General features: G+C 31.3%; 3 protein-coding genes across 3 annotated transcripts in view; 1 reads left to right on the top strand and 2 right to left on the bottom strand.

The window, feature by feature from the left end:
- LOTGIDRAFT_137881 (hypothetical protein) overlaps positions 1 to 3,050 on the bottom strand; it is a gene marked incomplete at both ends in the record, with an annotated part of 47,683 nt that extends 44,633 nt beyond the window's left edge. Inside the window, one exon of the mRNA XM_009047926.1 lies at positions 2,790 to 3,050. Coding sequence (XP_009046174.1) covers positions 2,790 to 3,050 — 261 coding nt within the window. The remainder of the gene's footprint in view (positions 1 to 2,789) is intronic.
- Positions 3,051 to 5,799: 2,749 nt separating this feature from the next.
- LOTGIDRAFT_171726 (hypothetical protein) lies at positions 5,800 to 9,450 on the top strand (the record flags this gene model as incomplete). Its single annotated transcript, XM_009047925.1, has 7 exons — positions 5,800 to 5,900; positions 6,602 to 6,681; positions 7,047 to 7,126; positions 7,677 to 7,788; positions 8,427 to 8,524; positions 8,864 to 8,947; positions 9,349 to 9,450. 7 exons carry the CDS (start codon positions 5,800 to 5,802, stop codon positions 9,448 to 9,450), a joined length of 657 nt encoding a protein of 218 aa, XP_009046173.1.
- A 3,804-nt stretch (positions 9,451 to 13,254) lies between these two features.
- LOTGIDRAFT_171725 (hypothetical protein) lies at positions 13,255 to 24,890 on the bottom strand (the record flags this gene model as incomplete). The annotated part of the gene is made up of 6 exons (XM_009047924.1): positions 13,255 to 16,334; positions 16,751 to 16,840; positions 17,106 to 17,277; positions 19,529 to 19,659; positions 21,415 to 21,488; positions 24,838 to 24,890. The coding sequence occupies 6 exons, from the start codon at positions 24,888 to 24,890 to the stop codon at positions 13,255 to 13,257; spliced, it is 3,600 nt and encodes a 1,199-aa protein (XP_009046172.1).
- Between the last annotated feature and the right edge of the window lie 2,084 nt (positions 24,891 to 26,974).

The raw sequence follows: 26,974 nt of genomic DNA, 5'->3' as shown, positions 1-26,974 counted from the left end.
GGAAGAAGCTGACTATTAAATGTGACTAAGGCTTCCTGCATTAATTTCAAAACGCAATACTCTTTTGTACCGTAATCTGGTGTGATCACTAAATCATACATCTGGGATTATCTACAAAAGTTGATCATCTTTGTCATTATACCTTTTTTTTGGACAAAATGCCATTTTTCAAGATAAAACTGTTCTGAAAGTTATTAGAAACATCACATGGATTTAAACCAAACTAACAAATTTTTATCTTTAGAACCATAATGGTCAATGGAGTCAATCTCAAGATATGTTAATCTTTACATTAGTATTAACCTAAATAAATCACCTCTGATCTCTTTCGGAGAAAAGATTTCATTTTGATAGTAGGAGATGACACTTGGGTATTGATCCAATAAGTTGACATTACTTGGTTATTAGAAAAGAAAGCAGTAAGATTTTATCTCAGTTACTAGATACTATATCAGATTAATGGTCGGACATTCTAGAAATTTTCGTGTTGGGACAGCTTTTGTTCTCAGGATTGTAAGGAGGTTTTCTAATCTTTTTGTGTGTATCTGGGACACTGATTGTATTGATTTGCATCATTTTCCGTTCTAAGACAACTTGCAATTGCAAATAGGCAAGGCGACACTATCACAAAAGCTGCTAATAAGCAGAAGTGATGGTTTATGGTTAATTACAGGAACCACAGAGGTCTGCTGGAAAATGGAATAATGCAAATATAAGACATAATGGCCCTTGTTTACTTAAAAGGGCCCTAAAATTGATATCTCTGAAAGATTAAAAGCATTTTCAGAGGTCTGTTATATTTACTTGGACAAGTTAAAGAAGAAATACCAAGTCATGCAAAGATGTCTTTATTGTTTTTTTTTAAATTACCCAATTACTGATCCTCCTACCTATATTTTCCAGAAATCAGAAGAATAAAAAACAAAAATCAGCTTTGCTGGAAAACAAGAAAACCTTCATTCCAAATAAAAGCAAAAATCATCATAAGAAACTCTCATTTTAAGTAAAATATATGATTTTTGATTAAATCAAGACTGAGAAGCTTGGAAAATCCAGGTCAATTCTGGCTTTTGTAATGTTTTTTTTCCCAATCTTTCTTCAAATTTTTTCCCTACTTTTCAATAAATTGGTCTGGCCTTAGACAAAATCGTCTGAAAATTTAAAATGATGTACTCAAATTTAATTGAATTATTTGCAGCATGTTAGAATTATAATACATTCCTTTTTAATATTATTGAAGAAGGAAAGAAAAAGTCATTGAAATCCACTTGAGACAAAAAATACACCTGAATCATATATCATAATCCAGTAAGATCAAGTATTCAAACACAGAATTAATAACTAATAAGATTGCAATGTAATTATAACAATTAAGAGATGGATGAATAGTTGTAACAAGTGGAGGGAATTAAATTATTACACATCCTTTCCATAGGTTCAACAACTCATGTTCCTGACTGTCTTTCTCCAACACAAATATTGATGACATATAATCAATAAGTCTTATAGAAGATATGATAACTGTAGTAAAAGACTGTGTAAGAGGGGAAATTTGACAACTTTACAGGACACAAGTATTTAAAAAGAATCTAGTCATTTGTGATATATTCTATACACTCTTTCCTCTAAAAAGATATGTTCGCCATCAGTTTGATAATCATACCTTAGAAACGGAAAAGTTTTAGCTATAGGCTTATATAGTGTTCACAGCTAACTGTTGAAATTCAAGCCTTCAAGTCAACGTGTGTCCAGAATTATCCGTGTTTAAAAAGTTAAAAAGATGACTTGTCTTTTCTCTGTCATATAGATAGAAAATACATCTACAGAAATAGTAAAGAGATTCCAAGTTTGAAATACTATTGAAGGAATTCCTAGTACTTCTGGAGACTAACTACATATTCAAGACTCAAATCAACCCCCCCAAAATGGCACACCCATCCCTTTAGCCATCAATGTTATTCGCTTATTAGATTTAGTTTACAGTTGTATTGACTTGAGGTGGCCAGCATTAGCAGCTTTTGATAAAATCACTGAATCTAAGGAAACTGTCATTAACCAAAGTGGTTTTTATCTAATTATAGATTGAACTGATCTAAGTCAGAAGCATGTAAACACATATACACATGTATCCTTAAGATGTGGCTCAAACAGGTCCTGGGAAATATTGAGAACAGATTTATCTGTACAATCAAACATCAAGTTTTTTTTACCAGAATGTGAATGATTTTTGTGTATTTTTCTTCTAAAGTACTGGTAATTAACTTGTTTTGGTCATAAGCTCTAGAGATTTTGGTAAAATATATCATATCAGTCATGAACTAATGCATAAAGAACAATTTTCTCAAACTCATGCAAAAACATATACTATCAAGGGCTGCTACGATTCTTGAAGTTGCGATTCGATACACCATACGATACTCATCCAACGATACGATTTATTTCGATAACTATCGCGATTCATTTATTACAGAAGTAAAGAGAAAAAAAAAGTAGAAATTTGTAAAATTACTAACAAGTTTGTCACTAAGGAATGAAAAAAATTTTAATTTTTAAGGTCAGAATAAATTTTTGAAACATTTGATGTGAAACTTGGAAAATGAAAACATGACACAATTTCTTATACACAAGGATTCTGTGTCATTTGTTATTAAGGGGGACTAAGAATTAATCATGCCGATACATCACGATTATTTCTATCCAATGCAATGCATCGATAAGAAGGATAGAATCGCGGTTCATCGATTCATCGTTGCAGCCCTAATAGTATCTGGTTAGTGTAATATGCTTACCTCACTCCGATGGCCTCTCAGATTAAAGTTAGAACGTGGAGGTGCTTCATATCTTCTACAATGGCTTGTGGTAAAGGTAACTCCAACCACACCTTTAGCATTACCACTAGCTAGCCATCCTTCCATATAATACTGAGATCTATTTAATTTCCATCCTCCACCTTCATCTGGTAATCCATCTGGAACTTTTCCCATCCATGATAATGAATGTATAGTCGAATCATTTCTGGTCGAGGTGTTTTGTTCAAAATGGACATGCATTCTTTACTTATCAGGCCATGTTCGCTGGAGCCATTCTTATGATGATAATGTGATAAATCTCTATGATCAATAGCTTTGTTGTGATGAGTTTAAAGTTGATATGTTTACATTATCTAAAATTAAAAGACATAAATCTTCCATTAAGAAAATTAAAATAACATTCTTTGTTCATCAAACTACCATTAAGATTTGTAAAGCTAATCAATAGAACACAATTCATTTGTTACTTTAAATTTTACAGTTTGTATTCTTGATACCAAACAGAAAGTTCACATCTTGAACAAAAGCCTATTTCTGCTTAAAGTAGAACTTCCTGTTTTCGTATTATTTCATTTTATCCTATTCTTAATGGAAATAATTGATCTATATAGCAGAATAGAAAAAGAATTGAAAACAAATTAAATTTAATAATAATTTATCCCTACTCATCAAATATTAAATTTTGAATTTTTTCAGAAATGAGGTTCGGGTAAGCTTATAACTTATCTGAAAAAAATACCGGTATATCATTCTCGGCTAAATCATTTACGTCATGATTTGTTAGTCAGAAGAGCTAATGGAAACCAAATAGTTTGTCATTTTTTTTACAGTACAACTAGTGCTGGTTATTGCCAATCAATCATGCCACGATACAATACATATCATGATTCAAGTGTTATAATTAGTGATGGGCAATCATAAGGAAATAATGATCTATTAATCGAAATAATCAGAGGCATAATCTAAAATGTAATTGGTTAATAATCGATACCTGATGTGGCTTAAAAAAAAAATTCGTTTTGTTGAATATTGGAGGTATTTTCTTGATGATTGACTAGCAAATCAAAAACTTACTATTTTCAACAAATAGCAACAGCGCTGTATTAAAAACTTGTTAATTTCCAGTATGGAAAGAGATAATGGCACCTAAAGTACCGGTACTACCTTCTCCTGCTTAATCCTAGAAGTGGAGATCATATTAAATAAAGAACCACCACAATGTCAACAGAAAATATGATCTATCCTAAACTACTCTAAATCTTAATAGTTCACAGTTTGTGTAGTATCCTTTGTGCTCTATGCTTACGGTATCATTAGCAGGTGAATAAATGTAAACCATTGGAAAGAACAAGACAAATAATACTGCTAACTAGTCCATATTTCCTTTGTATATGCTAACAGTGAGATTGTATCCTGGGTAACAAGAACATTTCAAGTTATAAACAAAAGGTGAAGTGTGAAATTTAATAATGTCTCAAGTTATAATTGATTGGTAACTTTGGGCTTGCATTATTACTTGTAATAAACAACTAAATACCGGTACAAAAAAAATAACAATTTTATGTTCTCTTCTCTCTTATCTTTTATTCAAATAAGTAAAGTTCTACTGAACTATCTTTTTTAATCAAAGGAAAATCGTAATTTTTTAACTTGAAAAACTTAGTGGAATTAATTTCTATCCTAAAAGACAATTTTCATTTTACTCTTGAGTAAATCTTAGCACATTTTATACTTATTACTAATAAAGTTTATTCCTTTCACAAATGAAACTAAACTACCACCAAAATTCAAGATTGCATGTATTATTCCAGTGGACTATCAATTGATCCCACTTTCAAGTTCCAGACTTATGCTACTTTGTAAACTTCAAATTGCACACACACACTTCAGCTGACAAATAGAGAAACAACATTAATGAATGCTTAACATTTTAGTCAGGCCAACACATTTGATTTCCATTTTTACTCATTAAGGTATGGAATTTTTGGATTGAAGTTTGTCCGTCATTTCCCAAATTATATTTAGAGATCAAAATGAAATCTAAATGTGCAGGTTACTTCTTGGGAAACAAGAGGTTAAATTACTCAGAACTTGCCTACAGTCTAAATGTTAACATAATTGCACTTGAAAAAGACTTGCATATAGCTTAGCTAGGATAAATATTACCAAATCTTAACAAATTAAAAAAAAATAATAATAATTTTGTCATAATTACCTTAATGGACGTTTGTAATTTAATTGATAGCCCAATTAAGTTCATTTGAGAAATTTTATTAGGTCGCGGATACCAAAAAATTGGTAAAGGATACATAGGCCTTGCGAAAAGTTTTATAAATAAAATGAAAATTTCACCTAGTTTAGTTTTAGAATAGAACAGCAAAACATGCTTCATTCATAAAGACAAGACATCTGTTTTCATTTGCTTGTCAATGGTTTGTTTATATTTTTATTCTCTGTCAGTACTTACAGTTGTATAAGTGTGACTGGTCAGCGCTGAGTTAAAGTCGAAATAATCCAAATCAGGCAAATGTCAAAATCTAGGCCTGGATCTATTTTAAAAAACTCGAAGATAAAAATTGTCAGCACCAGTCAGTATCCATTAAAACCAATGAATTTATAACTATCCAGTTAAATTTTGTATCCATTTATGTGATTTATCCATAGAACATGATAAGTTACTCCGACGTGTATTGCAAATCAACATTATGTCACATTAGAACTTACAAGTGGAATAAATCGAATCTTTACATAGAGCTTGCTCGTCGTCTGCATCCGGAATTAGTCTAGTTCACACATGCGCAGAAACGGGCACCTGTTACTTCCGATATATAACTCAATCATCTTCGCAAGTCAGAATAATCATATCGTTTTACTATATTGTGCACCACTGAGCAAATTTATATAGGCTTTTACTGATTTATGAAGATGTTATTTTCATTTTAGTGAATTCCCACAATTCTAAAGCGGAAGCACATAGTTTTGTATGAAAATGGCGACTACTTCAATGCCGGATTATGACAAAACTGATGGAACTGATGATGTTAAGGTCAAAATCATATGTCTTGGAGACAGTGCAGTTGGGAAATCAAAGTATGAAGGATCCGTTTGTAGATGAAGTATATTCTTAAAGTACTTTGCAATATAAGTACATAAAGTTCCTGTTAAGAAGTCCGTTGCTATGTCTCACATTGCCACATTTAAAATTTCGGCCTTTCTTTTGATATTTTGGACTTCTCTAAAAGAGTTATTCCTTCACAATTAATAGTTCACTCAATGAATGTATTTTAATATTTATACAAACTTGTCCCAATAGCCTAGTATTACTATTGGTAATGCCATTCAAATAATTCCAACGATCTTGCGATTTAAAATAAGTCCTGTTTGTAACGATGTAATGTTATAAGAAGTCTCCACTGTCCAGGCCTAATTAAGAATTAGTATGAATTATATTTCAGATTGGTTGAAAGGTTCTTGATGGATGGATAGTATCCTTTGAAATTTAACTTCCTTATTTTCATATCTTCAACCCTAAAACCCTTCAGCTTGATATGTTACAGTTTTAACCAATTTTATGTTACCTATTAGGTTCATCTGTTACTGTTTCAACTATCAAGATTTGTGACCATTTTAACTGGATACCATATTACTTACAGTCTCTAATACATAAACATAGAAATCTTCTTAAGATTCATATTTTCAGTGGAAGTTATTGAGCAGCTGTAAACATGTTTTTATATTTTTTTTGCTTGAGTTTGTAAACTTGCTACATTTTCCTTGATCAATTTAATTAGCAAACCTCAACAGTTATCAACTTATGCTTTAACATTATTTAATTATAAAACTGAACACAATAAACAGTCAATTTCAGTTGGTAAGTACTAGTAGGTTACACATACTGCCACTGTTTATATCTATCTTCCATGCATGACAAAAAAATTTAAAAAATGGCAGATTGACACTTAAGAAATTTATTTATTTTTATCATCATTGATATTTTTTTAATTTCCAAACTGAATTAAATACTTTACTGTAGTGCTGGGTTGGAATAATTCGGATTGTTGTTTGCCAGACAATTGGGTGCTGTGTGTTTGAATCCTACCCAAGGTAAAAGTTGAAATAAACAGCCAGTGCTTTCGAGAGTCAGCCGATTAAATGCTTCAAAGTTCTCATTTCCATAAGTAAGATAACACTAGCATTGTCCATAACAAATCAAACTGCCATTTCATTTTTTTTCAGATTTTTGGGATACTGCAGGTCAAGAGAGATTTAATAATATGCATCCATCTTATTATCATCAAGCACATGCATGTATCATAGTAAGTGATTATAATGGACCCATTTCTTTAAAAGAAAAAAAACTTGCCAAGTCATTTCATAGGGCCAGTACAGTAATTAACAAAAATCCCACAAAATCTAGTTCTCTACTGAGTAAAGACAGACTAATTTTTTTATGTGTATCAGGGACATTGATAGCATTAATTTTTATACCATTCCAATTTTCAATCAGATGTCTGTGGTTCCTGTAATTCCACTAAAACTAATTGTTTGATAACGACACTAATTGCCAAATATACAAAAGACCCATTGCGACAAGTGAAGTCATCAAACACAATTTTAGTGGATTAGATTGATAATTGGAATGGTGCAAATTAATGCTATCAGTGTCTGTGAATAAACATAAAAAACAGAAAACCTCTTTAAAATCCCTTTAAAGGTCTATGTCATTTATTTAATACTAGGTTTGACTTTCAAAAGCATATGTTAACCAACTAAAAAATTTGGCAATGAAGATTCCTATTGAATCAGGTTATTTTCATTTTACAAATAATCATTAATTTAAAAAAAAATCATTAATCTATTTTCTAGGTATTTGATGCAACGAGGAAAGTGACATATAAAAATTTACCAGATTGGTTAAAAGAGTTACGAGAATATAGGCCTGAAATACCCTGCTTATGTGCAGCCAATAAAATAGATGGTAAGTATGCAACAATATCATAGTTGAACAAATACCTCTTGAACATTCATTACAAGTTTCTCTTGAACATTCATTACAAGTTTCTCTTAACATTCATTACAAGTTTTTCTTGAACATTCATTACAAGTTTCTCTTAACATTCATTACAAGTTTTTCTTGAACATTCATTACAAGTTTCTCTTGAACATTCATTACAAGTTTCTCTTAACATTCATTACAAGTTTCTCTTAACATTCATTACAAGTTTCTCTTGAACATTCATTACAAGTTTCTCTTAACATTCATTACAAGTTTCTCTTAACATTCATTACAAGTTTCTCTTGAACATTCATTACAAGTTTCTCTTGAACATTCATTACAAGTTTCTCTTGCACATTTATTTTAAGTTTCTCTTGAACATTCATCACAAGATTTTCTTGAACATTTATCTCAGGTTTCTCTTGTTGAACATTTATCTCAGGTTTCTCTTGTTGAACATCTAAAGTTTCCCTTGAACATTTATCTCATGTTTCTCTTGAAAATGCATTATAATTTTCACTTAAACATGAATTTAAATTCCTTTTGAAAATTAATGTTGTTTCTCTCATGATCTTGATCCAGATCTTAACTTTGATATTATGTTTATTTGAATCTTGCAGCTGATCCTGGGGTAACAAAAAGAGCATTTGGTTTTGCTAAGAAGCACAATATGCCCTTTTATTTTGTTTCTGCCTCAGAGGGTACCAATGTTGTCAAGGTAAACAAAATTTTCTCATACCAAAGAAATCCTTGAATGATTTTATTGGCGACCCAGTAGAATTTCAGTCATAGCAGTTTTAAAATGTAAACTTGATTTACCTGCAATTAAAAACAAAAGTAAAAAAAATTTCATTTAATTTAAGGAAGTTAATAATTGTGTGGAATCTCAATTTGTCTATTCCGCCTTTAAAACCAGTTTGATTTAGGAGATTATCTATCAGTACACAGTGCATGACATTGCCTAACTTCATTCTTCTAAAAAGATACCAAGCAAAACTTAATATTGCTTTTGGGATGAGCTTATAATTAAAGGGAAATAACTCTGCTTATTTTGTAGTTATTTAAAGATGCAATAAAAGCAGCAGTGGCCTATAAAAATAATCCTACTGATTTTATGGATGAAATAATGAATGAATTAGAGGTAAATTTTTCTGTATATGAAACTACAATTAAAGAGACAGTTCCGCCATGCAATCGTTCAATCAGACTTTAGTCTCAGAAACATAAAATTGAACTAAGCTAATCAGTAATAGTGTTCACAGCTCACCTTCGAAAATTGAGCATTCAAATCCATGTGTATCCAGAATTAAGTGTGTTTGAAAGTTGAAATGACAACATATCTTTTCTTAGACTGTGTCATATAGAAAGTATGTAGTTTGAGATATTTTTAAAGGAATTATGTGATTTTCATACATTTCTTGTACTTCTGAAGACTGTAAAGACCCCAAATCAACCCCTAAAAATGATGAACCTGTCCCTTTAAGCCACACCAGAGATTGAATGGCTATTTTAGTAATTTGATTCATAATCTTGTAATTTCAGAATTTTGAGTTAGAAACAGATAAGAATATTGGAGAGAAAGAAGAGATCTCAGACAGTGGCTTAGATTCACCTCATAGTACAGATGATAAACCTAATTCTTGAAACACATTTTATATAGCATATCTTTCATTCCAGCTTTATATGTTTGTGGGTTCACAAATTCCGTCCTTTAAATTGCTAAATGTAGCCAGGTTTTTGCCTACCATCCTGTCACTGAATATTTTTTAGATGCCATCGGTCAAAGGGTTCTTTGTTCCTTATTGTCTGATTATTTGCTATTGAGCTGATATTGGTAAATAAGTTATCTGTATCACTAATGTCGATGTGATGACTACTTTGGCTATTATATTTTCTTCTTAGATGGATATGGTTATATTTATATTGGAAACCAAGCTTGGATAGCAAATATTCAGATTCAAGAATTTTCTTTTTTTATTAAAAGAATCATGATAGCTTGAATTTCATCTAACGAATTTCCTATGATGTTGTGGTGATTTTTGTATTGATATAAAACCTTTTAAACTCAACTCAAAATTTATGGCAGGGAACTTTTGGTTCTGCATGTAATAATGAAATTTGAAGATATTTTTTTAATACGTGTCAATGTAATTTTCTTAATAGATCAAAATTTTGAAGTTATGCTAACTGATTGTCCAATGTAATGTGTAGTATGCAAATTTCCTAAAGTATTTACTATGTAGATCTACAGTAGTTTCAATACCATTTTAAATCATGTAACAACACCTTGTGGTGTGCAGACTTGATTCATATCTGCCAAAGATATAAAGTATATATAATAATTTAGTCATTGTGTATATATTGTTGTTCTGTGATATATAAATTTCATTATCTAAATCTAAGTACCTCATAATTCCTTTCCATATAGTCACATGGTGTAAACTATAGTGAATCTTGTAATAAAAATCTAACTTCAAATATTGTAAACTTGTTAATTAATCAATTGTGGTTCACAAAATATATGTTTGTAGCATATGCCAGTAAAGTGATATAACTATTTATTTTACCAGCTTGTGCAGATGTAGAGCTGTTTCAGGCACTATAATTATACAAACTTTAGTGTGAAAAGGTTTAAGGCTGTTAATGCAGATATCAGAATCAAATTTTGAAAATGGCTGAGAATATTTCAAAATATATGGTAAACCATATTAAGACAGCTATGATAATAATTGATGTGTGCATCATAAGGCGATACTCTCTATGAAACAAGTGTTTCTATTTTACAATAACACATGTATATCTATTACAATTCTGTCATTTTTTATGTCATACACAGTTACAGTATTTGTAAGATATTGTTGTATATTATTCACATTTCTTACAGCAATAAATATTCAAAATCTTCAAATAGTTCGTTGAAAATCAAGGAATTGAGCATAAATGTCAATTGAATACTCCATATGAAGCCCATTAAAGGTGTCCATTGAAGACAGGGCCTTATTAACCGATTACTGCCTCTTAGAATGGACAAAAAGTCTAAACTTGGTCAACAAGTATCTTTAAAAGACAATATCTTCATTAAACTAAATAAATATTGAAACGTTTCTAAGGCTGTACAAAAATTACATAGTTTAATGAATTATTACATAGATTAATGAATTATTACTTAGTTTAATGAATTTATTGGATTATAGAGTGATTCTGTTGTATAGTTATGACACTTGGTAAGTCCACTGATGAACATTGACAAATTTTTGTCAAATTCAAACATTTCTATTTTTGGTGATTCTTAGAGGTAGTATACCTTTAACCATCTTCCATGCTGACATCTGTTAATAAATAGCTGCACCTGAGGATCACAATTAGTTCACGTCCATTTCTATAATTGCTAACAAACCAGGTGTTCAATCTTTATTCTAAACAGTGATTTGTATAGCTCTTATCAAGAGATATGAAAGATAATATCCAGACAGGTTGAATCATCAAACAGTAAAGAAAATGTGGAAGTTGAAACAACTCTAAAACCAAAATCAATATTTAGCTGGAAGAATTTATTATTAAGACAATATATTGACTTCAACAAAATAATTTCCATTTAAACATACAAGATAATAATAGCTTTAACAAAGTATTTTAGATAAAATAAATATTCTATTTACAAATCAACAAATGGCATTTATTATTTGCTGGAATGACTAAGAAAAGCAAAGACAGACTCACTGTCTCTACCACATGCAAAAGTTCTTAATTTGTATGGCTGTAACTCTTTTTCCAGTGATAATCAAAAAACATCTTTTATGGTCACATATTTAAGTAATAAATGGAAAAATTTCAGATTATTTAATATAAAAAAAAAACAAGAAACATATTGATCACAATTTAAGGTATGGAATGCATATTTTATGTAAGCATATGAAAGTATTTTTTGCAAAAAGTACAGCAAAACTGGATTATAATATATTATAGAAGATATTTTAACTAATTCAGATGGGTAACAATTCAAAATGGCAAGTGTAAAAAATAACAACCAATTTCAATTTTGGACAGACGATTTAAACAAGGGTGCAGAAATTTTCTTTTATCAAGTAGCTAATAGAACGCAATATCAACTACCCTTTTCACTATTCAGAGTCGAAATTCAACTCGAGTCTTGTCTGCAATATTGCAATATAATTCATGCAGGATAATAAATGAATCTTAACACTTGTTATTTCCTTTGTTAATTCTATCCAAATGTCGAAATTCCGTTCTGAGAAGTGAAATGTATAGCTGATAAGGTCTATCAGCTGCTTCCATGCATTTATATATCCATGCCTTAAACTTTCTGAATACTGTATTTCTTCAAATTTTGAGTTTATAAAGTTTTAAGTTTTTGAGGATAAAAGCTCAGGTCTACATTATGTACAAAAGAGAAAATTTCTGCATCTTTGTCTTGATATAAATAGTTGCATAGAGTACTGAGAGGGACAAAGTTTATGATATGTAGAAAATATAAAACTAGATATTCACTCATCTTTATATAAAATTCAACCAGATATTTCTACTTATACAGAAATTTAAATGCTTTTTCAAGGTAGAGTCTGAGTTTTGTTTCATGTTTCCACTGGCTGCATACATGTTTTTATCAACCAAAAAGTTCCATTAGATATCCGAATTAGTGCAACTATATATGTTTGTGTTACAATTACCTGGTAGTTACTTTTTGCAACCTTTTACATGTTACAATTAGTAACATGATGCAATCAGTTACAATTAGTTACATGTTGGACCAGTTACATGTTACAATTAGTTACATGTTACAATTACTTACATGTTACAATTAGTTACATGTTACAAATAGTTACATGATGCAACCAGTTAAATGTTACAATTGAATTCAAATAATTTTCTAGACATACATCAGAAAATTTAATTTTTCATTTAAATTTGATACTGAAAAAGCCGTAATAATTTGGATAAAAACAAATTTTTCATTTAAGTTTGATATGGAAAAATACCAAATAATTTCTCATCAATTTGATATTTTATGAATGATATGACAGTTATCAAATAAACTAAACAATACCAGTATATACACTTACATAATATACAGTTTGATAATAATATCATGAATAAATACATCTTTTCAATCTACAAAACTATCATACAAAAATATAAGAGTGCTTCGTGACACTGTGCAGTGCTGAAATATCTTTTTTGGCAAAATCTGTAATTTCAGATTATTAATATAATATGTATATATACATTAGCCATGATTATACCATAATATATGTATCATTTCAAAGCAAAAAAGTGATTTAAGTACTTGTAGCAAAATAGTAATTATTCCCCTTTGGAAACTCTTCAAACCATAAAATAGCCATCTGCTGCAATAAGAATATTGTCAACGCACAATCATTGGATCCTTTTAATATGTATTGTTTATTAGAAGTTCACATTATGACAAACTCACATTGCTGTACTTATTTTACCCAAAGCCACTTTTTTAATCGATCTTTCTAAGTTCATTCTATGTCCAACTTGCGTAACTCCTAATTGGATATAGTCATTTCGACCCAACATTAACAGCTTAGGTCCATCAATACAGTTTTTAGCAAAGCTACTTTTATATTGGGTCATCCCTAAACTTTCCAACCAATCTAATACATCTGTACACAACCATGTGTCCACACCTTTTGTTTGATAGGGTCTCAAAGGTTTGGGTTTATTATCGTTGCTTGAAAACTGAGGGGGTGGGGGAATCACATCACTTTCATCATATTCACTAATATCACTAAATCCCGGGGGTGGGGGAGCAATAATATCCTCATAATGGGATTTCCCTTCACCCTGCTCACTAGATAATGTACTTAAAGTAGATGCTGATGACACTAAACTTGCAGAATCATCATGTCCGAATGCAGAATTAAAATGATCTGAACCTTGTCCACTATCTACACTAGCATCATTAGAAAATGATATTGGCGGTGGAATTATTTCCAAGTTCATGGTATTAGTATCACCAAATCCTGGTGGTGGGGCCACAAAGGGGGAATAAGCACTATTTCCATTGCGTGTGAGTGTATTACCAGCTTCAGTATGGGAATGATCTTCAGTTACCCCATCTAACTCAATATTAGTTCCGTTAGTAACTCCATTAGCCTCTTGTTTCTGTTTCTCAAAACCGGCTATTTTATCTTTGATTGACAATTTTGGATCTTCTTTTGGTTTTTCAGGTGTTTTTGAATCTGCTTTCTTTGATTTTGAAATATTTGATGAGCTGTAAATAGGTGTTACTGAAGAGCTTTTAGTTCCACCACCTTTTTTCTGTAAAATTTCCAGTCTTGCCTTTTCAGCCATGGCAAGAAAATCATTGGCTTCATTCTGACTAGTAACTGTATTGGAGACTGGTTTCTGAACAGGTGTGGAGCTAGAAATTGGTTTTGGAACTGGAGATGATTTAACCTCTGTTTTGAGAGGAGTAGCTGGTGCTTTAGTTTTAGGTGCAACTTGAGGACTTTTTGGTTTGACATTTGGAGGAGGTGGTGCCTGTGTCTTTTTAGCTGTTGGTGTCTTCTCAGGTGTTTCACTTTTCTGTTCGGTCTCAGTATTCTTATTCTCATTCTTTATTGTGTCACTTGAAAAGAAGTATTTAGCTGACTGCAATTTCTTGGTTTTGTGAAGTCTAGATTCGATTTGATCCACAACAGCAGTGTCATTTTCTTGTTTTAATCTCTGTTTACGAGCTTCAACTGCCGCCTTTAATGCTAATTGATTCATATCAATAGGTGTTTTAGGTGGTGGAGGTTGTGAAGGTGTTGTTTCAACCATTCTTGGTCCTTCAGTCTCAATTCTACTCTGACGCAGCTTTACAGCATTCATGATATCAGAAGCTGAGATTTGAGGAGTTTCTTGTTTTGGTGGACTCCTCATTTGTGACTCTTGAAATGATGGTGTTGTTGGCAAGGTTGAGGGAACTGGCGGTGCTGCAGGCGGTGGTGGGGGTGGAGGAGGTGCCTGGGGTGGTGGTGTGTGATGTACACTCTCTTGTATCTGAGGTTTAGGGAACGTGACTGGTGCTTGGTTCATTGGAGAACCATCATATGAATCCTTGCCACCACTTTGACTAGATTGTACCGAAGATCTTCTAGAACTATTACTTGAGTTAGGTGAAGAAGAAGATCTGTGTCCTGAATAGTGGTTGGAAATGACTGTTGGTGGATGAGGAGCTGGTTCATTAGGTCTAGGTGGTATCATAATCTTTGCTTCACCAGATTGAGACTGTGGTGTTGATTTCTTAGTTGATGGAATATCAGAATGAATAGCAAAATGGCGCTCTGTAACCGGAGACTTCCTTTTCATTGTTGTATCACCCACCGCAATGACAGTAACTGAAGTTGACTTTGGACGAACATCCTTTCTAGTGTCTTCTGAAGCATTCTTCGAACCTGAGGAACTCACACTGGATTGCCGACTGATATTAGCAGGAACTTGCAGCTTTGTTGTGTTTGAACTGCGCTTGTCTTCATCACTATCATCATAATCAGGTTCTGGTTCATAATAAACTTTCTTATCTTTCTTCTGGTGGACGTCTGCTGTCACCAACAGTTGTGCATTAGGGTGTTTTTGAATGAAGGAAGCTGCATTTGTCATGGTTTTATCATCTGCAAATGACACATTTTTATCACTGGTTTCTTCATCTTGAGGCAAGGACATGACACCATAACTACTACTTCTACTGTGAGATTTTAACTTGGCCTGTTCCAGAGAAGCTGTTGTTACTTTTGGCTGATTTGTCAATCTGGCAAGTGTACCAGGCCTGAAACTAGACTCATATGGAGACTCCTCCTTTTCTTTCTTGCGAGCTTGAATTTCTGCTGACACATTGGCATAAACATTATCATTCCTGGATGTACTGATGCTAACAACTTCAGACTTGCCTGGAGGAGTTGGGGCAGGCTTTTTAGGAGCAGGCACTGGAACACGTCCAGGAATACTGGGTGGATCACTTTCTTCAGAATTAGATCTGATTACCACAGGACCAGCATACACAGATGTTTTAAGTCTATCAGGGTTCATTTGGGACATAGGTCGTTTAACATCAGCCATATGACCTTGTCGATAATGACCTGGAGACCCTGGTTTTTGGTAGATCTTCTGGGTTCTAGTGACAGCTGAGCGATCATATAAAGTTGTTCCACTCCCTGGAAGATTTGTAGAGGCATAAACAACTTCATCAGGCACAGCTAAGTCTGGTGTACTTTTTGATCTTTCCATAATGCCATTTTGTTTTTTATGGTATTTTCTGATACGTAATTCAGCTGGACTCATGTAATCTTTTGATTTATGTGGTGTATCGTAAGTAGGGTCAGCTGGTTCTACATGATCTCCTACTACTATATGGTTTATATCTACACAAGACAATCTCTTCATGGCATGGGATCCTCGAACAGAGGCTGTCTTCTGTTCACTTGAAATTTCATTGACTGTTAATGAATTCCGTCTGTTACCACTTAAATCAAATTCTGCTAGTGTCTGATCCAGTTTTTCTGAAAAATAAAGAAATTTAATTTAATCCATTGTCTAAGATATAAATAATCAGTCTAATTTCGTATACTCTTAGTAAAAACTTGTGTATTATATATTTATTCATTGCAGTATATATATATTATGCTATGCTAGTGCAAAAACAATTGGTTGAGACAAACATATGATATGAAAATTGGTAAGAAAAAACACCCTTAGAAAATATTGCCGGGAATTGTTCAGATACTTTCTTTCATTGCATCTAATTTTTAACAGATGAGCCCCTTATCTTTTGGCAAATTAACAATCAAGTGGTAATTTACTTTGTAATTTTTTCACTTAGCCACCATTGTTCCTTATTGAAAATTCTCAAACATTAAAATGACTAGGAATTTTCTTCTTTAACTTTGACCTTCGAAGTATATAAGACAATATTTACCTATTTCAGCTAATCCCTCTGCCATAGACTTACTAGTAGCTTTACTATAGGATAATGATGTATCTGGATTACGTCTGGGTGGTTGTGGAGCTGAAATAACATTTAACATATAGTTACCTCCCTTGATACAATTATTGACAGAATATTGAGTTTTCATGGTTATGTGTCCAAATTACTGTCTTACACCACAGCATGATCACCATTTATAGCCATTTAACACACATTTGAAAGCTTTGATCATACAATCTTAAAGTGGACAATCAAAAATCAATGCAGAAAACATCCAACGAAAAAAAGGCATTCATAACATTAGATATTCTTTGTTTTCAAAATTAAGAACAAGGACCTGACATACCTTGTTTTTTACGATTGGGCAAAGTCATTGATCCATCTTGATGCGTAAACCAATCAGAAGATTTCTCCACTGGTCGTGCTGTTACCACTTTCATAATCAACGATTCTTTAGATGTTCTTATTAACTGTACAACTCTTTCATGAGTAGCTTTAACTACATTCTCTCCATTTATCTACAATTGAAAATAAAAAAATAAAGCCACATATACAAGATTTACTTTTAATCAATATATAAAAGTGTAGGGACCCAGGCTGAAATAGGTCAGGTGTCTTGAGCATGTGAAACTCTGAGCATGTTTCAGGTTCTGTCTTAATATTTTTATATTACTCTACAATTGATGTATTGTGCACTATTTTAACAGTGAAAATATTCTGTTATCGTACATAAAAGTGTATATGAACTAATTTTCTTCAAAGACTTTGAAAATAAAGAGATCATACATATCATCATTTTTCAGCAGAAAACTAAACCGGCAAAACAAGTGGATAGAAATTTCTAGTATTAATTCTTCTTTAAGCTGCTTTCATGATAAGATACAATGTATTAACCAAGTTAAATAGATATTTCTAGTTTACTCTTCGTGAAGGTCATATAAAAAGATACTATATTGTAAACAAGATTGTCTACAATACTGTACATGAATTAAAATAATAAGCATATTGTTCATGGATAAATAATGGATAATACTTGTTTCAAGTATAGACTTATTTCCACCACACCACACTAACATCTAGTAGTATTATTCTAAATCAATCAACTGTCATCGTCTATTTCCTGCTTTCTACATTTAACCGCAAAATTGTTTTTTTATTGGAATTTTTAATATTCCTAACCATTTTTGAATGGTCTTATATTGTGTCATTTTTGAATGGTCTTCTATTATGTCATTCTTCAATGGTCTTATATTATGTCATTCTTCCATGGTCTTATATTATGTCATTCTTCAATGGTCTTCTATTATGTCATTTTTGAATGGTCTTATATTATGTCATTCTTCAATGGTCTTCTATTATGTCATTTTTGAATGGTCTTATATTATGTCATTCTTCAATGGTCTTCTATTATGTCATTTTTGAATGGTCTTATATTATGTCATTTTTTAATGGTCTTATATTATGTCATTCTTCAATGGTCTTCTATTATGTCATTTTTGAATGGTCTTATATTATGTCATTCTTCAATGGTCTTCTATTATGTCATTTTTGAATGGTCTTATATTATGTCATTTTTTAATGGTCTTATATTGTGTAATTTTCAATGGTCTTATATTTAATGGTCCTATATTGTGTAATTTTCAATGGTCTTATATTTAATGGTCCTATATTGTGTAATTTTTCAATGGTTTAATATTCAATGGTCTGATATTGTGTAATCTTTTAATTTTCTTATATTTAATGGTCCTATATTGTGTAATTTGTTAATGGTCTTATATTTAATGGTCCTTTATTGTGTAATTTTTTTAATGGTCTTATATTGCGCAATTTTCAATAGTCTTATTTTGTGTAATTTTCAATATAGTATTTGTATAGTTCTGATTGTATCACAATTTCGTCTGAATTGTGCCAAAAACAGTTTTAGTATTCTTAATGAATAAAGTAAAGTAAATATCAACCAGTAAAGATTCTCTTTGATTTTGCTTCTCTCAAAATAAGTTCTTATGAAACCATAATGTAATCAGATATTATGCTTTATTACGACATGATATATCAAGCTATGAAAGAAATTTTGAGGGGGACGCCCTGAGAACACTTCTTAATCCATGTTTTCTCCTTAAGAACATGACATGCAATGTTTACACGAAAAACATTTATTTGGAAAGATGTCACATTAATCATTTTAAAATAAACACCCTGTGTCAAGGAAATCTCAATTTTTAAAACTGTATAATGACAATAAGTTGGAAAAATACAATGATATAATCTTTTTCTAATGGAGGTTTATTTACTGTAAGTTATATATTAGAGGTTATCAAAATTATTTCATAAGTCAAGGACACTCAAATATATACTGGTCATGAATATGCTTATTTCAGACTGTTATCCTAGACAAATAAACAATTGTGAATAATACAATGTAGAAAATCCTCTTATATCCATTTGTTTTTCTTCATTTTGATTTTCAACCTTGTTGAATACACACGAGCCTTTAGATCAGATAGAGAGGTTACACTTTATTTTTCAGAAATTTCAAAATATGATTTTTTATAGTTTTGGTTCCAAAATGTGTCATTTTTGAATGACAAAATTAATTCTTCACATTTTTTGATGAGAGAGAACACCAAAATGCAATGAATTGCCCCTATTTTGAATTCCAACCCCAATGTGCCTGCCTCAATTTATACTCCAGATGTATGCGTAGCCACTCAATGAACGAAATTGAACCCAAACCAATATATGCCAAGACATAATTTGACAGAAACTTACCTCTAATATAAAATCTCCAGTTTTTAATCCGGCTCTATCTGATTGACTACCAGGATCAACGCTATCCAAATATTGTAATGCTGGAAACTCTGCTGTAGGTTGGAACTCCAAACTTGCACTGTGAGATTGAGCTGGAAAATAAAACAGAATCACTTGAAGTTTTGATGGTTAAAATTGAAGGAAATCTTAAAACTGCAGATTCTTGTATTTCTAAAATTGAAATTCAAACAGGTGAAATGAATGAGTTTTTTGCATCTATTATGGGTAATGATGATGGGCAACACCATGCAGTGTACTAGGAGGGAAATTTTGCCTGAACTGTGGCATTAGCCTACTTTTCCAACTGTCTAGAGCAGATGAAAACAGAATTTGTAAGAATTTAGAAGTACATGTAACAGCACGACCAAAGTCTTCCATCATATTGGTTTATTTTCGATTTATAAGAGAACACTTTCTGAAATTTTTTGGCTCTCTGCGGGACAAAATAGCTAAGAGTTATTTCTCAGTAAAAACAATTGATGAAACAAGTTAACAGTTGGACAAACACTACAAAACAAGGTGACAAATGGAAGTCAACAAACTGTTCTATTATTTTATCTGACTTGTATTTCACACAAGCTATGTTGACCACTTTGAAATAACATGGTCCCCACAAATTCGACACATTCCAAAGTTTTAGTTTCATTGATGGTGGATATAAACTTTGATAACTTTGAATTCAAAATCCAATCCAACATACATCAAAACCAGCCAGGCTTTGAGAAATATTTCAAAATTTTATTTTTGTGTTGATTTTATTGATACCTTTGCCCTTTAACTTAACAATTACTTAATAATAATTAATTTCTCTTTAAACCAAATTCACTTCACTCCAAAAGTCAATAAACAATGACAAGATTATCAATATTGTTATTATGTTGTATTTTTTTTATCTCGTTTATAATAAGCCTATTATAAATCACATAATTATATAAACAATATTTATATCAATCGAAATGATCTCTAGTTTAGAAGGTAAATTAGGTTATTCATCTTCCCTTGAGAGTCAGTTTGGAATTAAATGAATTAATCATAGAGGTTTTCTAAATTTTTCATGTGTATCAGGGACACTGATAGCATCAATTTCTACCATTAAATTACATCACTAATTGCAATTCTTTTTCACATAAGGACCATGTGATTAGTGACGTCATCAAACACTTAGTTTAAGTGGAATTGCAGTACCCACAGACGTATGATTGAAAATTGGAATGGTGCCAAATGATCCCATCAATATCCCTGATACACATAAAAATTTAGAAAACCTCTTTACAATCTATTTAAAGAAGAAGAATTGAAATAAGGAATAGATAGGCTTATGATTTTTATACTTTAATACTGACTCAACAGCTACATTGAATGTTTTTTTTTAATTTAATCATTTTTTTTCTCTTATTAAGTAGTTAATGATGATTAATCATTCGCTAAGAGCATATTGGCCATAGGGTTGGGTGGCAGAACTTTAATTTTTTTATATACATGCTGGTTAACACATTGCAATTCTCTTTATTATTAGCATGCAGTTTCACTTACTTATACATCTTTCCAAGATAATTTTTCAAACTCTGACTTGAAGCAAAAGATGTAAACAATGGGGTTCAAGGATAATATAACTAGTACAAAACAATTGACACATCTAGAATAATTAGTGATTCAGCTCATCTTTTAAACATCAGTCTGTTCTCTGAATAAAACATGATTGTTAAAACTCTCTCTTCAATCTGTTTCAGTCAGAACTGACACAGGTCAAAGGTTACACTATTCTGGCATGAGTTTGACATTGTCTAATGTGTTTGATTAAACCTGATTAAAGGTTTTAGATATTTAATGTTTTATTTTCAACTTACATCTCGCTCCACGTAAAACAAATCCATAGCCTTCTGGTCTTCGTTGTAAAACTACTGTCTTGGGTGAATATTCACTGAAAATAGACAAACAGAAATCATAAATATTTTTACACTAAATCATAAATATTTTTGACATTATTTTAACACTAAATCATAAATATTTTTACACTATATCATCATTTACACTAAACCATAAATATTTCCACACAACCATGAGTATTTTTTACACTAAATCATGAATATTTCTAATGTAGGCAATATTAAAAAAAATATTTTCATGAGTATTTTCACTCAGTGTAAACCGTACATAAATATTTCCAATGCAAATCATTAATACTCTTTATCTTAACGCATAGAGCATAATATAACATAATTTCTAAATAGATAAGCATATATACTATGAAATTAAAAACCTTAGGGCTTTATATCTAATTTGACATAAATATTGCGTCGTGCAGAACGCATATTGTGTTTTATTGCAAACCATAATCAAATTTATGCCTGAGATTGTTTCAAATTAATGTATCAGCAATAACCTATGAATTCAATAACATTTGAACTGCATATAGTTAACTTAAATTTTACAGATGAATAAATAAGGAAGATAAAGTAAATGTGTTGTGAAAAAAAATATTTGAATCATCAATCTATCATGTCAAATGTCAATCAATATCTATGTTCTAATGATTAGGGTTATTATTCATGTACATATATTTCAATATGAAAACACAAAATCCTTGTCTAAACACTTAGACATTTTAAGAATGTCAAGAACAATCAACATCTATTCCAAGTTATGTCATGAGAGATTCAGGCAACACAAAATCATGTTATGACCGATTCACCTAGGCAAATGCATCATAATCTTGTTCAATGCAACACAATAATACATTCTGAGATTACCAGGCAATGCTGGACAAATCCTTTGCCAAGACATCCTGGTTAATGCAACTTTGATTGAAACGAATGCAACAGAACATATCGGTACTAGTTTCACATAAGACCACTGGAACACAATTTGATTCTATTTGTACAAAATGTGAATACAAAAAGCACTTAATAAAGAATGGCACTTACAGATTAATGAAAGCACAAATAGTGCATATCTGGGCACTCATCTAGGTCTTTTTCAAGTTATGAGCACAGACATTTCTGTAACAGTTTCAAAAGTGGGGCAGTAGTACAATGATATGGATAGCCATATCTATTCTTGAACACATAAATGCCAACACATTACATATATACCTTGACACTTATATTTATAACATTTTAAAGGGAAATTTCCTTCAAACTATCATGTTTTAAACTATGAATTCATTCGACTGTTTTGATGACATAAAACCTTGATTTCTGCTTGTGATAAAAAGATTTCCTTGAAAGCATGTGACATTTCAAAAGAGGCATGCCCTCCAAGTAAGGTTAACAGATTCCAATTGATTCACCCACAGCTTATTTCTCATTTTCATCAGTCTAATTAAAATTAGACCACATTTTCAGTCTGTTTTTTTTTTATAAGCTTTTATTTTTAATATAGTCACTTCAGTTAGGGTCTAATGACAGCCCTCTTGAACTTTCGTTAAATTAACCTTTTGACTTAACCTGATAGACACAAAATACCAGCGCTGAAGAGGACAGAAATTTGATTGGTTAAAGCAGACATCATTGAGTGAGGTCAAAAGGATATTTTGATCAACATTTCAGAGGGCTGTCCAATAGATCCAATTTAAGTGGCTTTATTAAAAATAAAAGCTAATAAAAAAACAACGAAAGTTTGGTCTAATTATAATTACACTGTTATTTGAAAAGTTATCAGTGTCTAATGAATCTAGGAAAGATTTGGTTCGCTCAACCAATATTTGTGTTTTTCTTTCTAGTATAATTTGGATGCACCTAGAACAGGGAAGATTTTTCCCTATTATCAGTGCATGCAGCTGCACTTGTCACCCTGGTGCAAAACACCATAGACATTTTGCAATAATAGCAAGCCTGAACAATTTAACTATCAAAACATTGCAGATCAAACAATTCAAGGGGAAAAAAATCAAAATAAAACACTTTTTGTATACAAATCATGACACCATCAAATATTTGATCAAAGCAGAAATGAAACATCAGAATTAAGTGAAATACACGTGTGAAAATTAAAGAAAATTTTTAAAGGATTGAACAATAAGTCCTATCAACAATAAAATGCTCTATTTGTATATATGGGTGAATCCTATATTGTCATATGAGAATAATAGCAAGGAAGAATCAGTTTCAAATTAAAGTGCTCGTTAAGCCCAATATAGGTTGTTTGAAATCCCACATGTTTTGTCAAATGATGATCCAAAGGTCAGTTATGACTTATGCTTTTACACCAATTTATAGTCTAATACCAAATGTTTGAAGGCATCTTCCTAGAGATGGACCGAGTTGAAAGGGTTAACATTTCCATTGGCATTACACTAGTCTGTAGAGTTGAGATCAACCCATTTGAACCCAGAATTTGAATCGTTTTCAGTATACTTGCCTGTTTACATAATGTAAAGTTCATTTTGTTGACAGATTATATATTTTTGATAAAGTAAAAGTGTGTCATATTTTCAAGTCTAGAGCAGGTTTTTTCCTGATAAAAAGCATTTAGTCCTTTAGATGGGACATTTAACCCAGGCCTTATGTGCTACAGGCTTTGTCTGTTGAGGTTTCTTTGGAGTAAGCTAATGCTGCCGGCCTGGCAAAATTTCCCTTATTGCACACTTCACAATGTTTGCCCATCTTCAATTATTATCAAAAACAGGTTACAAAAAGTAGGATGTGAAACTGAATTAATTATACCATATCAGAATATTCAAATAAAACCCATCAAAATTCTCTTATCATCAAGTATGAATGCGAAGTCAGCTTATGAAACAAGTTAAATATAGATCTGTTCAGGTTAAGAGATAAATATATGAGAACATTGCATGAACTAAAGTATTAATCATAAAAACACAGATTTTTAGCAGGATAATTAATCAAACTGCCTTAAGCAAAGAGATATCACCTACTTAATGAAGTAGAAGTTATCTACCAGAAAATAGAATAATTTTTTAGATTCTGATGCAAAAGATACTCAAAATTAGAGGACGTTTTCAATGAACCCACATCACTAGTCAGAAGTTAAATTCTAACTCCAAGTTTGTTCCAATTAAATGCTGTAACCAGTGGAACGAAAAATTCCAAGACATAAGATATTATCATAAGATCACCATACAGTTTCCATTCTGAAAATCGTACAGAAACATTAAATTAACTTTTCTACTGCTGGTCAAGCCATAACAACTATATCCAAATATTTGACCACACCACGTACTTCATTCAATAACCAATTCTTAATACATTTAAAATTACTGAAAAATGTGCAGCCTTACTCAAACTGAAAAAAATCTGAAATTTTCTTACCTGTACTTAGATTCCTTTAATTTTACTCTTAAAGTCGAGTTCTTTTGACCCATTTTCCTTTGGTAAGGGCATCAAGTTAAAACAAATTTTCAGATAAGATGACCATTGAATAATGACCAATGTCCAGTCTGACAGATCTCACACAATATTACATGATTTTAGAAGTTTAACCATAGATCACTTAGGGTATGACATTATGATGGATATAGGTCTGTTATAAAGACTTATTGTCCTCAAATCATACCACTGGGTGGGACCTAGATGTAAATCCTTTTGATTTTAAACTTTATAATCCTTGAGGTGTATGTGTATGGAAGTCTTAATCCACAACTATCCTGCCTAAACTTGATCACTGATTTTCAAAATAACATGAATTCAACAATAATCATCCCAATTTGTTAGGGTATAGCGTTATCCCTTGAATGGCAGAAGTAATTTAGATACATGGAAAGAAGGTTTCAATTTGTATTCAAATGATTATTTTTCATCAAAACTCCCAAATTCACAGTGAATACATGTAATCCATACAATTGTTCTTAAATCCGATGTTTCAAATTCTGAGCCATACAGGGAAGAAGAATTGAATCCAAAACTCACATCAAATTTTAAAAGTAGTTTTATAGACTCTGAGTGACATTACCCGTGTAATTTTATCTCCTTATTTACTGATTAGAGAGTTAGGGATATCTATAACACAGGCAAACGTAATGTCTAATTCTGGCCACTGAGATAAAAGAGAAAATCATGTTAAATTGTCAATCTATGTTAAGTTGACACCATAATATAACTGTATGCAAGCTTACATTTCATAAACTGAAAGTAGATTAGAATTTGGTTCTGGTTTGTCAGTTATGTCTGGCTGCAATTCTGAAGATAGCATTTGTGATTTGTGGCACATTTTTGACAGATTTGCCTGATTTTGATTCTTTTGAGAATAATTAATTTATAAAATTCAAAATGGAAATGAAATATAAGTCAAGAATGATAAAAATTTCAAAATTCTCAGTTGTTACCATGTGTTATTTAAAGCATCCTGTTATGATAATGGAACCGGTAATAAATTACCAGGATATTCACCAAGATTTTGTCAGAACGTCTTGCCATAAAATTGACACCCATTCTTAGAAAGAAAACTGATACAGGAATTTAATTAAAATAAGGAAATCGTGATAATGACTCAAAACTCAAAACAAAATTCATCTTCTACTGAAGATATCTTAATATTCTTAAACATTGCAACACCCTTCTGAAATAAACAAATTTCGTCAAAGTCAAAGTACGTAATAGTCCATAATAAAAACAGAATTAATCACATCAAAATCTTATAATTCAGAATTTATCCAAATATTTCAAGGCATTGAAGTGGTTTCACAAGAAACACAGTAATCCATACAATTTTCTTAACATAAACACATTTTACAGTTGCACCAAAAATCACACCCAAAAGCATACTCATCCAAACATCGTCCAAATTGTAAAGAGTGCTACTTAGTACCAAAAACAGTCCCAACACAAAGAACATGAAATTGAAACATATTCTGTCAAATTTCCACAGAAATTTAATGGTATGACCAGAAACCTAGTTCTATACACAAATTACAACCACAACAAACCCAAACTCAAGCAGTTTACAGAAAATACACATTCAGTCAAATCTCCACAGAACTGAAATGGTGTCACAAGGAAACAACATAGCCTTCTGCTCTACTGGTAAATTAACTCACAACTGGTCACAATATAAAATCTGAACAAACAATTGAAAATAACTCTAGGTATATATTTATATTTTATGGTCAATTAAGTTGTGATTAGAATAACTTTAATCAATATTTAGTATGAAGTAAGGTGTTCAACTTATTCTTTCTTCAAGAAAAAAACCGTTAAGAAGATAATAAATCTTGTTGACTTGGTAACAGGTGGACTTTTTGTAGTAATTTATGAAAATGGAGCACTTTAGGTTAGCAAGGATCAAAAGGTGAGAGTCAGGTGTGTGCATCTATAGGAAAAAACTCAACTTAAAGAATCTCCAAATGGTAAGCTCATTTATTTTCTGCCTAACAGATTATATTACTAATGAGAGCACTTACATTGTACTTACTTGAAACTTACCAACAATTTCATAAATGGAAGTTAATGA

This window comes from Lottia gigantea (assembly GCF_000327385.1).
Source record: "Lottia gigantea unplaced genomic scaffold LOTGIsca_119, whole genome shotgun sequence".
In the NCBI taxonomy this organism is placed as follows: Eukaryota; Metazoa; Mollusca; class Gastropoda; family Lottiidae; genus Lottia; species Lottia gigantea.
This window is presented reverse-complemented; position numbering and strand designations above follow the sequence as displayed.